Below are 13,459 nucleotides of genomic sequence, written 5' to 3' on the forward strand. Positions count from 1 at the left end.
ATGTATCAACCCATTGATGTTACAGAAGATTTCAGTCTGGCCTTATAAGTAAGTAAGTTAGTTTCAGATGCTCAGTCATGTCCAACTGTTTGTGACCCTGTGGACTGTAGCACACCAGGCTCTTCTATCCATGGGATTTCCCAGGCAAGAATACTGGGGTGGGTTGCCATTCCCTTCTCCAGGGGGTCTTCCTGATCCAGGAATCAACCCGGGTCTCCTGCATTGCAGGCAGATTCTTTTTACCATCTGAGCCACCAGGGAAGACCAGTCTGGCCTTTCATGTCCAAATGAAATGCAGTGTATTTCCTCTACAAAGCTTTTGGTCACCTTCTTGAGGCTATCTCAGTTTTAAAGCCTCTTCATGCTTAGGGCAATTGATTCCTGAGTATTCTGACAAGGATCTGGTGCACAGGATGAAATAAAGAGTTTTGTGAAGCCAGTTAGCAGGTAAAATCCAGAGTTCTGTGTTAATAAAGTGCTTAAAAGAGAAATTGAGGGAGTGGGTACGGCATGATTCAAGGGTTGTTTCTGAAAATGTTTGGTTCACTCCTTTCCACCTCCTCACCTGGCACTATTTCTACTCACCTGGTCCTCATTTTCACTCTACCTGCTCCCATCCTCTCAACATCATCATTTCTGATTTCATCAACTCTATTAGTGTTTTCCTCCCAATTTCTGCCAAAACTCTCCACGAAGGATCTAATTGGCAAGAAAAGTACCATTAACATGCAAACACAGTACTCACATGGGCCTCAGTAAGGGCCTCTAGAAGACAAAATGATATTAAAGAACTTCATACTAAAAGAAATAAGAAACAGTGCAGTAATACAGAGAGCTTGAAAAATTGGACGGTTTGTGGGAGCGAAAAGTGCCTATCAACTTGGTACCTTATATAAAAACTATAAACCATTATTATTTCCATTCTTTTTGTATGTCAAATACAGTTATAAAAACATTGCAAATGTTATCTCAAATTCATTTCTTCTACATTTTTAATGGCTCTAAAATATCCTACCTGGGGAGAGGTTTATTTAACTTTTTTTAAAATGTTTGGTAAGAGGAATAAGAATGAAAGCCAGCTGCAAGAAATGGGCTACTGTGCATCACTGGGATAAGTCAGAACAAGGGAGACCAAGTCTCTTTCCTCATAGAGAATATATTTATAAGGGAGAATCAAGTATTGAACAAATGAATAAGAAAAAAATGCCAGAGATTGATGAGTATGGAAATAAAATAGTGTTGCATGATGGAGACTAACTGGGAAGCTGTTAGATTGAGTGGTCCATGGGAAATCCCTAGTAGTCCAGTGGCTAGGACTCTGCACTTTCAGTGCCAAGGGACTAAGAACCCACCAGCCAAGCAGTATGGCCAAAAAAGAAAAAAAAGGTCATCTGTGAGAGCCTCTTTGATGAGATATTAAAACTTCTGAATGGAAGAGAAGCCAGCACAGGAGATGAGGGGAAAACTTTCAAACAGAGAAAACAGATCAAACAAAGACCCTGAGTCTCAGATCTTGCCTTCTAGGAAGCATCATCTCTGCTCCTCAATAGACTCATCCCAGGAGACATCATTCTGCAAATAAATTCTCCCTAAACAATCCAGAAGAAGCCAAAGAAATATTTCCAAAAAGAAAGTCAGTAAGAGTGTGTATCAGTAGGAAACATCATTCAAATGTATCCTGTACTGCACCTAATTTATTCAGATTATGGGTGGGTCACTTTATGATTTATATCAAACTTGTATTCAGCCTTATTTCAGAAAGAATTGAAGGCACTCTCCAAAGAAGCAGAACTTATGATAAAATGGCATTAACAAAAAGTGGGAGGGAAAAGATAAAGTAAAACAAATGATGACAATATGGGAAAAAGAATGAGTGTATGAGTCGTCATGATAATAGCCTACATTCTGACTATCATTAGGCTATGAGTTTTCCAGAAACCTATGCCAAAAAAAAAAAAGGAGGGAGGAATACTTATAGGTACACAATTCAGAATATTTATATACTATTTTTGACATTATTAAAATGTGCAGTAGCTCTTACAAAAGATGCTGCCTAATGTTATGAGCATGCCACTCCACACACCCCATAGTAGACAAAATATGCATTTTCATGGTCTAATTTGAAAAATAACTCTCAGTAGCAGTTTCTGAAATCACTCCATAGTTCAGCTCAGCAAAAGTAATTCTTCCATGGGGCAACTTTATGCAGACTGGGTACTCAAATCATTGCTCAACTAACTGTATACTAAAATACACTTTTAATAACTTGAGAACTTAATGCACTTCAGGAATTCTTCTCTAAATATTATTTCTCAAAACTGAACTATTCACAAACCAAGCGACTCTGATCTCTGTCTTGGATTCCTGACAATCTCTAGATCATAGCAATGAGATGTAGCCAAGTGTACACAGACCTCAGTGTCTTAACTTAAGCAAGAGTTAGACTGAAAATAATTCTGCAAAAGCTAAGACTTTTTGTGAGCTTCGAAAAAGCAGAGTATTTGTCACCTGTGCAGCAGACGAGATGGTTAGATAGCATCACCGACTCAATGGACATGAATTTGAGCAATCTCTGGGAGACAGTGAAGGACAGGTAAGCCTGGCATGCTGCAGTCCACGGGATCACAAAGAAGCGAACATGACTTCACAACTGAACAACAACAAAATATAGATATATATATGCATATATATTTTAGTATTTATTTATTCACTTGGCTGTCCAGGGTCTTAGTTGTGGCATATGGACTTTTTAGTTGCAGCATGTAAACTCCCAGGTTTACATGGGACTCAATTCCCTGCCCAGGGATAGAACCCAGGCCTTTTGCATTGCAAGTGCGGAGTCTTAGCTACTGGACTACTGAAGAAATCTCCATCTGCATATTTTAACAGTGTTGTTTTTCATATCATTGTTATATCACTAAGAGGAAAGATACTAGGGAATGTTTCCAGAAATATTTCTGGTCAGAATAGAATAATGCTCTGTTTTCCATGGGGTCGCTAAGGGTCGGACACGACTGAGCGACTTCACTTTCATTTTTCACTCTCATGCATTGGAGAAGGAAATGGCAACCCACTCCAGTGTTCTTGCCTTGAGAATCCCAGGGATGGGGGAGCCTGGTGGGCTGCCGTCTATGGGGTCATGCAGAGTCAGACACGACTGAAGTGACTTAGCAGCAGCAGCAGCAGCTATTTAAATTATATAATTTTATACAATGTTAAGATGGTTATTATATTTGGGAAATAAAAAATGTATTGGGAAAAGGTGAAATAACCAAAACAACACTAGATCCTATGGAGAGAATTCTTGGGGGTACAAGAGTAGTGAATTAATGTCTCAGAAACATGCACCTTCAATGTCTTATACAATGGAGTTCACTCCATACAAACAGAAACGTTATTTCAATGTATAGGCAAATCAAATGCATTCTCAATTCAATACATCTTGATCACTATGAATTTAGATCAATATGTTCAAACAGTGAGGGAATACACTCCTGTATGCTGCAGGTTACACTTCAAAAAGAAACTGATCTTTTTACGTTAAAGGAACAACTTACAACCTAAAACTATCAATGTATTTCACATAGAGCACTATCCAACTATCAGATGATTTAGACACTGATACTAATTCATGTTTAGATGTCTTTCTGTTGCTAAGAACTTTCAGGAACAAAAATAATAACAATAGAAGCTATTCTATTAACAATCTGCCCTTTACCTTATTCGATTTACATACTTGATTTCAAGGCTAAATGTCTTGAAAACTAATCTCTAAATGTGAATTTTAAATATGAATTTTTTACTTCTTATAGTATAATGATGGAATATATTGACAAGCATGAAGTGGACCAAGCACCAAGAAAATCCAGGTGTGCTTCTGCAAAATTATCAGAACAGAATGGTTCAGAGTGTCCTGAGTGTATCAGTCTTTTCTATTAATAAATATACAGGAGTTTTTGAGGACAGGAAACCTTTTATATAAATTTATACTTCTCAGTATGTGATACACCACATCCAAGAAGTACCAAATGAGTGGAAATGAAGTTCCAAACATGAGGCACTGAAGAATTTAATAGCTGTTGAAAAGACAAACTTGTGATGAATTTTCAAGACAGTGAAATCTCCCATAAACTGCTGAGAACATTTCCAGATTCCTACTACAAAATATAACTCATACACAAACCATGATTTTGAGATGTGACAGGTTGGTCCTGATTGTCTTCATTCATAAATGTACTGACAACTATTTAGTAGAATACCTACTACGCACCCCCTTCATGGATCACAGCCTTGTCGTGGTGAAGGGGCTTGCATAACTCAATGAAGCTATGAGACATGTCTTGCAGGGCCACTCAAGACAGATGGGTGATAGTGGAGAGTTCTGACAAAACATGATCCACTGGAGTATGGGATGGCAAACCACTCCAGTATTCTTGCTGTATATTGTCACCCTGCTTATTTAACTTATATGCAGAGTACATCATGCAAAATGCCAGGCTAGATGAATCACAAGCTAGAAACAAGACTGCCATGAGAATTATCAACAACCTAGAAATGCAGTTGGTACCACTCTAATGGCAGAAAGCAAAGAGGAACTAAAGAGCCTCTTGATGAAGGTGGGAGTGGAGAGTGAAAAAGCTGGCTTAAAACTCAGCATTCAAAAAACCAAGACCATGGATCCAGTCCCATAACTTCACGGCAAATATAGGAAGAAAAAGTGGAAACAGTGTCAGATTTTATTTTCTTGGACTCTAAAATCACTGTAGACAGTGACTGCAGTCTCAAAATTAAAGGACGCTCGCTCCCTTGAAGAAAAGCTATGACAAACCCATACAGCATATTAAAAACAGAGATATCACTTTGCCAACAAAGGTCCATATAGTCAAAGCTGTGGTTTTTCCAGTAGTCATGTACTGGTGTGAGACCTGGACCATAAAGAAGGCTGAGTGCTGAAGAATTGATACTTTTGAATTGTGGTACTGGACAAGACGACTCTTGAGAGTCCCTTGGACAGGACGGAGATCAAATTAGTCAATCCTAAAGGAAATCAACCCTGAAAATTCATTCAAAGGACTGATGCTGAAGCAGAAGCTCCGATACTTTGGCCACCTGATGGCCAAAGTCAGCATCACTGACTCAATGGACATGAGTTTGAGCAAACTCCAGGAGATAGTGAAGGACAGGGAAAGCATGGCATGCTACAATTCATGGGGTCGCAAGGAGTCAGATACAACTGAGAGGCTGAACAACAACATAACATTGTCATGTATCTTCCTCCATGTTAAACGCAAATGCACTTGAGAGAGGGAGGAGTTATGCGCTAAGCCTTGTAGAATGGTGTGAATTAATTTATCAGGCCCTCTCTAGGAAGCAGATGTTAAGAAGTGGAAAATATGGCTGAAAGTGAATTAGGTAATTAAGTACATAATTATAAGTTATTCACTGTACATAAAGGTTAATTAATGGGATGTGGGATATTTTGCTCTAGGTCTTAAAGGAATATACATCAAGATGGTATTTGCTAGCTGGTTCTATCTTCAATGTTTTTTCTCCATAGAAAGGAAAAATATATACAACTCAATGTTTTGTTTAATTCAATTAAACAAACTGAATAAAATTTTGTTTAACATCGGCTGAGCAACTGATGTATAGTCTGGGCTCCACTAGACACTAGAGTAGATACACAATAAAGCAGAAGGCACTTGTTTCCCACCTTCAGGAACTTAAGATCTACTTCTAGATACAAGACATGATATATGAACAAATACTTATTGTTATCACCTTACTGATGATCACATAGCCTTCACTGCAGAAGAAGGGCCCTGTCTCTCATTGGATAGACTGTCCTCTACTATTAGGAGTGGACAGAGGAATGGCATAGAAAGGGCAATCCTATTTAGGTCTGCCATCATCCACTTTTTTATCATATGCATTTTAGTGTTATAAAATTCCCTCTCCACCCTGCTTGAGCTGCATCTCACAAATTTTAACATATCTTCCATTTCATGGTTTGATGTATTTTTATTTCCTTGTGATTTCTTCTTTGACCAGTAGATTAGGTAGAAGTGTGATGTACAGCTTCCCAGTGTTGGGGAATTTTCCTCTTTTCTTTCTATTACTGACTTCTAGTTTTATCCCACTGTGATGGAGAAAACATTTGTATGATTTCAATTGAGGGTTGTTTTCTGGTTCAGGGAATGGTCTGTCTTTATATGCATTCCAAGCAACTTGAAAAGAATGCGTTTTCTGCTGCTGTTGCATAGAGCAGTCTACAAATGTCAACTAGATCCTGTTGTGTGATGTGCTGTTGCTTTCTCCTGTAGCATTTCTGATTTCCTGTCAAGTTGTTCTTTCAATTGTCAAGAGAAGGGTTTTGAAATCTTGAACTATAATTACAGATTTGTTTTCCTTTTTTGTTCTATCAGTTTCTGCTTCATACATTTTGTAACTCTGCTGCTCAGTACATACACACTCAGGATTGCTCTTTCTCTTCGTGGGTTAACCCTTCTATTATTATGCAATGACAATTCCTGTCTCTGGTAATTTTCTATTCTCCAAAGTCTACTTTATCTGACATTAACATAGCCACGCCTGCTTTCTCTGGATGTCTGCATATTTTTTCCATCCTTTTATTTGTATCCTGCTTATATCTTTATATTTGAAATGAGTTTATTAGAGATAGCATTTAGTTGAATCGTGTTTTTAATCCATTCTGACAATCTATCTTTTAACTGGTATATTTAGACCATTTGCATTCAATTATTGACATATTAGGACTAAAGCCTGCCCTGTTTTTTTCTTTTTCTGTCTGTTCTCTCTTTTTTTCCTCCATTTTCCTGTTCCTGTGGGTTATTTTCACATTTTTTAAAATTTCTTTTTTATTTACCTATATTTTTTGAGGGCATCTTATTGTATAGATTTTTTACTTGCCCTAGTATTTCAACTCCTAAAAGATGATGCTGTGAAAGTGCTGCACTCAATATGTCAGCAAATTTGGAAAACTCAGCAGTGGCCACAGGACTGGAAAAGGTCAGTTTTCATTCCAATCCCAAAGAAAGGCAATGCCAAAGAATGCTCAAACTACCACACAATTGCACTCATCTCACATGCTAGTAAAGTAATGCTCAAAATTCTCCAAGCCAGGCTTCAGCAATACAAAACCATGAACTTCCACATGTTCAACCTGGCTTTAGAAAAGGCAGAGGAACCAGAGATCAAATTGCCAACATCTGCTGGATCATCGAAAAAGCAAGAGAGTTCCAGAAAAACATCTATTTCTGCTTTATTGACTATGCCAAAGCCCTTGACTGGTGGATCACAATAAACTGTGGAAAATTCTGAAAGAGATGGGAATACCAGAGCACCTGACCTGCCTCTTGAGAAACCTATATGCAGGTCAGGAATCAAGAGTTAGAACTGGACATGGCACAACAGACTGGTTCCAAATAGGGAAAGGAGTACGTCAAGGCTGTATATTGTCACCCTGCTTATTTAACTTATATGCAGAGTACATCATGAGAAACGTTGGGCTGGAGGAAGCACAAGCTGGAATCAAGATTGCCGGGAGAAATATCAGTAACCTCAGATATGCAGGTGACACCACCCTTATGGCACAAAGTGAAGAAGATCTTAAGAGCCTCTTGATGAAAGTGAAAGGAGAGTGAAAAAGTTGGCTTAAAGTTCAACATTCAGAAAACTAAGATCATAGCATCTGGTCCCATCATTTCATGGCAATTAGATGGGGAAACAGTGGAAACAGTGGCTGACTTTATTTTTTGGGGCTCCAAAATCACTGCAGATGGTGACTGCAGCTATGGAATTAAAAGACAGTTACTCCTTGGAAGGAAAGTTATGACCAACCTAGACAGCATATTCAAAAGCAGAGACATTACTTTGCCAACAAAGGTCCGTCTAGTTAAGGTTATGGTTTTTCCAGTAGTCATGTATGGATGTGAGAGCTGGACTATAAAGAAAGCTGAGCACCGAAGAATTGATGCTTTGAACTGTGGTGTTGGAGAAGACTCTTGAGAGTCCCTTGGACTACAAGGAGATCCAACCAGTCCATCCTAAAGGAGATCAGTCCTAGGTTTTCATTGGAAGGACTGATTTTGAAGCTGAAACTCCAATACTCTGGCCACCTGATGTGAAGAGCTGACTCATTTGAAAAGACCCTGATGCTGGGAAAGATTGAGGGCAGGAGGAGAAGGGGTGACAGAGGATGAGATGGTTGGATGGCATCACTGACTCAATGGAGTTTGGGTAGGCTCCAGGAGTTGGTGATGGACAGGGAGGCCTGGCGTGCTGCAGTTAATGGGGTTGCAAAGAGTTGGACATGACTGAGTGACTGAACTGAACTGAACTGAGGCTTTCCAGGTGGCACAGTGTTACATAAAGAATCTGCCTGTCAATATGGGAGACACAAGGGGCTCGGGTTCAATCCCTGGGTTGGGAAGATCCCCTGGAGGAGGAATTGGCAACCCACTCCCGTAATCTTGCATGGATAATCTCCATGGATAGAGGAGCCTGGTGGGTTACAGTCCATGGGGTCACAAAGAGTCAGACACAACTAAGAAACTGAGCACGCATGTACATACTACATAGTATATCATACATGCAGAATTAATCAACAGGTGTTGTCATTTTACCAGCTCAAGTGAAGAACGGAAACCTTACCTCCTTTGTACCTCTCTTCTCTTCCCTGATTATATTAATAATACAATTTTCTTAAGTATTTCTTCTATATACATTTAGAACCACATTTGGCAATGTCATAATTAGAACTTCAATCATACATAATTTAATAAATTCAAGAGGAGAAGGAAAATGTATTACCTGTACTCATTTTTGTATTATCTGTACTCATTTGTGTTTTTGCTCTCTCCATGTTCTTTCTCTTTCCTGATGTTCTAAACTTCTTTCTTCTTTTATCGTTGCCTTTCTGTTTAGAGAAATTCCTTTAGCTGTACTTTTCAGGAAGGACTGCTGATGACAAATTCTCTTGGTTTCCCTTTGATTTCTGAAGGATATTTTCTCTATAGAATTCTAGATTCCTTTTATATTTTTTCAGCACTTGAAAAATACTGTTCCATTGCCTCCTGACCTCCGTGGGTATGATGACAAATCTGGTGTCATTCTAATTGGTTTTTCCTCTATAGGGTTAGTGTTGCATTTCTCTGGCTGCTTTCAGGATTTTAATCTCTTCTTTTTTCGCTAGAAATTTCATTATGATGTCTCTTGGCATGGATTTTATTACAAGGGGGGCCTTGTTACCACTGCTTTCTTAAACTGAAGTACAGTTGATTACAGTGTACACAGGTACACAGCAAAGTGATTCATATATATATGACTATGTGCATATATATATATATATATGAATATATAATCTTTTTCAAATTCTTTTCCATTATGGGTTGTTACAAGATATTGAGTAGAGTTCTCTGTGCTATATTGCTTGTTATTTCTTTTATATACAGTGGTGTGTATCTGTTGATTGCAAACTTCTAATTAATCCCTCCCTCCCCCTTTCCCCCTTTGGTAACCATGCATTTGTTTTCTACATCTGTGGATCTGTTTCTGTTTTGTAAATAAGTTTATTTGTATCATTTTTTGTTTTTAGATTCCACATACAAGTGATTTTATATGGTCTAGGATTTCCCACACTTGTGTGTGTCAGTGTGAGGATGACCCACACACACAAGAGTGAGTGTGACCATGCTTGAATCAAGATATATGACTGCCCTGAGCACCATCCCAACCAATAATTTTCAGGGACAAAATGTTAGAAATAAGTAAACTAAGTAAGAAATTAACTAAGTAAATAACCTGTACAGGTTAAAAAAAAGATACAAGTGTTCTCACAACCAGTATATGTTACCCTTGCTATTGTCTTAAGTAACATTCATGTGCTGTTTTTAAAGTGTCTCACTCCAATGTGTTTTCTTAAAACAGTCCCAACAAGATTTGTAAAGGGAAGGTACTGTCTGGTTCTGTATATTTTCAAAACTAAAGTAAGCTTATGCCACCAACTCCAGTGTCTCAACACACACACACACACACACACACACACAAATCACAACAAAGCACAGATAATAAAAACTGGCATCACCTAATGATTTCAATTTGTGATTGGTAAATGGAGATTTTAGCTTATATCATTGTTTCTTACAATGTGGCCCAAGAATTAAATGTAACAGTCCTTTGTGCTACTTTCTACTAAATTCAGATGCCTCAGCTCCTGTTCTGATCTCTTGAAGCAGTTTTTATGAGCACCATTAACTGAAGTCCTGAGAGCTTTGAGGAGAATGATAGATCAGTATGTCCATTTTACACTAGTTTCACTAATTTTCTAGTATGAGGAGATTTTCCAATTTTGTAAAGTATATGTAATTCTACTCTCAAAAACTAAGCTCTCTCATGATTAAATTAAAAAAAAAAACGAGTTGCCAGTCCAGGTTCGATGCACGATACTGGATGCTTGGGGCTGGTGCAATGGGACGACCCAGAGGGATGGAATGGGGAGGGAGGGGGGAGGAGGGTTCAGGATGGGGAACACATGTATACCTGTGGCGGATTCATTTTGATATTTGGCAAAACTAATACAATTATGTAAAGTTTAAAAAAAAAAAAAAAACAGTTGCATAAGGAACTCTTCTTCAAATAGAAGAGAACTTATCCATTTTCTCCCTTTAATCACTTACAGTGCACATCAACCTTAAAAAATTAACTACTCAAACTGTAATCCAAGCTAATAGAGGAGTATATGTAATATGTTACTCTCCCAAATCAATAAAATACAAAGTGTATAACTCTGTCCTTGTTTGTTTTTTAGTAAGGAAGTCTAACACTTCATGACACAGTTTTACCATCACTTACAATTTATCAGTGGAACTAGCTAGTCAGTGCCTGAAAATGTGAACATTTAATAAAAACCAAGTTGGATCGATTTCCTAATTATGTAGAACGTTTACATGTATTCCAAACTCTATTATTATCACTTGGAGAGAATCTGGGGAATTTTAAAAGTTAACAAACACCAATAGCATCTATTAAAAACTATACTTTATATTCTAGAGAACACTCCAAATGTATTTATGTTTCTTTTGATGTAATCAACTGTGCCACAGAGGGTTATTATGTTTCTCCTTTAAATATATGTAGGTATATTTAGTATATGTATATACATAATTTAATATATATACACAAAATTGTATATAGTCTCTAATCTTTAAAGGCAAAGAAAGGAATTCAAGTAGCTCCAGCAATTCTGTTAATACCCTATTAATACTCTGCTTTTGTGGACTTCCTTTGTTCACACTTTGGGCAAAAACAAGAATCAATACATATACTGTAGGACTTTATGAATACTCTACAACAATGAGTTTGGGTTGAAATAATGGTTGCATATCTCAAGACAGTACATCGTTAACTTAAAAGTTGGTCAGAAAAATAAGAGATCTTGAAAATCTTGGTAATGTGAAACCCGTTCTGATCACACCCTTGTCTGCTCCCTTTTTGTGACGGGACATTAATTTGCATCCTTGTTTTTCCTGCAGTTGTCATTCTCCTTTCATCTGTCCTGGCAAAGTTGCTCCATCCTCCGCTTAGCTCTTCCTCTTGCCGCGTTTCAGTCTTAAAACACCGCGGTCATGTAAAATTCAAAAATGACCACAATGTTTTGGGGTTTATTGTGGGGAGTGGGAATCTCGACCCCCTCCCCACATCCTCTCACAGCAGGTCGGTGCCCAACTGGCCGGCTGAACCAGAGAGGACGCGGCCGTGGGGACCCCCTCCCCGCCGGTCTCTGCAGCTGCCCAGAGCCCTGGCCACCGGCGGGACGCTCTGCCCCTTTCGGCTTTCAGTCCTCATTCTCTCCTGTTCTCCCGCTCTTCCTTTCTCCTACAGTATTTTGTCATCAGTTCTCTGATGGCGAGAAAAAAACAGCTCAGAGTCCCACGTCTCCTTCCCATAAATATGCGTGTGCTTTTCCCGAACCTTTCTCCGCTCCCTTTTCTCCCCCAACCCCCACTCCAGCACAGGTAGGGGCTGCAATGCAAAGGGCTTTTTTTTTTTTTTTTCCCATCCAGAGACCAATGTCAGCGCCTCAGCTGGACAATTTCATTCAACACGCCCGCACCTGCTGAAACCTACTCCCTATCAATTCAGTTTTCTCCCGGTTAACCTTATTCCATCCCACTGCTAAGCACCTCCTCCACCTTTTTCGGGTTCTACTACTGCCCACATTTGGAAGAGGAAAAAAAAGAAAGCAACGCGCAAGACAGTGTGAATTCCAGGAAAAAAGTGAGAGTGTGTAAGACTGAGTGTGTGCATCCATCCGTCTCAGCCTGTGAGGGCCCCTGTGCATGTGGTGAGCGGTACAGGACAGTCGGACACCTCAAACTATCCCTGCCTGGGTCAGGCCGGCCCTCCCAGAGTTCACCTGTCCGCGCCCAGGTAACCGAAGAGGTGACCGCGCGGCCGCGTTCCAGGACACCTGGCCCGGGCAGAGCGAATGCCAGAGAACCGGGGCCACGGGGGCGCCCCTCCGGTGTCTCCCTTCTCTCCCCGTACTTCCCTCCGGAGTGTTTTGCACCCCCTTCTTCCTAAGACAAACGGGACCGCCCGCACCCCAGCGCCTCACCTCAAACAGCGGACCGATCCTGTTCTTCTCCAGGTAAGCCTGGATCCGGGATTGCTGATGCGAGGCCATGGAGAGACCGAAGGGCCACGGAGATAGCGGGAGAGAGTGCGGCCGTGCGCCTCTGCCGGGGGACACCCCTGCTTTCCGCTGGACCGGGGCCGGGCCGGGAGCTCGGGAGCCTCGGCTCCCCCGGAGCGGTGAGCTGGGGCTCCGGGCGCGGGCGTGGGCTGCAGCCGCGGGAGCAGCGAGCGCGTGGGGCGCCGAGAGCCGGAAGCTGGGGCGCGGCGCCGCCAACTCACACAACTCGGAAGCGAGGCGGGCACTCATTCACCGCGTTCTCCTCCTCCTCCCCAAGCCCGCAGCTCTCCGCAGCGCCCGCGCCGGGGGACCTGGAGCGGAGGCTCCCGCTTCCTTTCTCCTCCGGGCGGCGGCGGCGGGAATCAGGGGGCGGGCGGCAACCTGGGAGGCGCGGCTCTGCTTAAAGCACGCGCCCGGGGGCGCCCTCGGACGGACCCGGGCTGCGGGGCTCGAACCCGCAGGGAGCGCGCGTGTGCTTTAGTGTCCGCGCCCGCCCGCGGCGTCGTTCTGGCCCAAGTGAAGGGAACACCCGCCCGGGCTGCTCCCGGGTCTAGGCTCGCCCTGCCCGCCGCTCCCTAGCGACAGCGCCGCTCGGAAAGCCAATGGTGGAGATGCTTCTTTCAAAGTGCACGTAAATCTGGCGCTTGTTGGCTACTCTTTGGCAGCTGCAAAGGCATTCGGAGAGGGGTCGTCCCCACCGCTCCTTCCGAGCCTGTCCTCGCACCTCCACGAGCTCAGGGTCCA

General features: G+C 41.3%; 1 protein-coding gene across 6 annotated transcripts in view; it reads right to left on the bottom strand.

Annotated features, from left to right (window-relative positions):
* The window catches only part of C15H8orf34 (chromosome 15 C8orf34 homolog), a 354,610-nt gene extending 341,251 nt beyond the window's left edge, over positions 1-13,359 (bottom strand). For 3 of the 6 annotated variants that reach the window (XM_025265283.3, XM_006061193.4, XM_044928703.2), the window contains exon 1: positions 12,638-13,357. In XM_025265283.3, coding sequence (XP_025121068.3) covers positions 12,638-12,964 — 327 coding nt within the window. In that variant the 5' untranslated portion in view covers positions 12,965-13,357. Of the gene's footprint in view, positions 1-12,637 lie in introns of all 6 variants that reach the window. The other 3 variants (XM_025265284.3, XM_044928702.2, XM_025265285.3) reach the window with 2 other exon arrangements.
* Between the last annotated feature and the right edge of the window lie 100 nt (positions 13,360-13,459).

Source organism: Bubalus bubalis, chromosome 15, assembly GCF_019923935.1.
Source record: "Bubalus bubalis isolate 160015118507 breed Murrah chromosome 15, NDDB_SH_1, whole genome shotgun sequence".
NCBI lineage: Eukaryota > Metazoa > Chordata > Mammalia > Artiodactyla > Bovidae > Bubalus > Bubalus bubalis.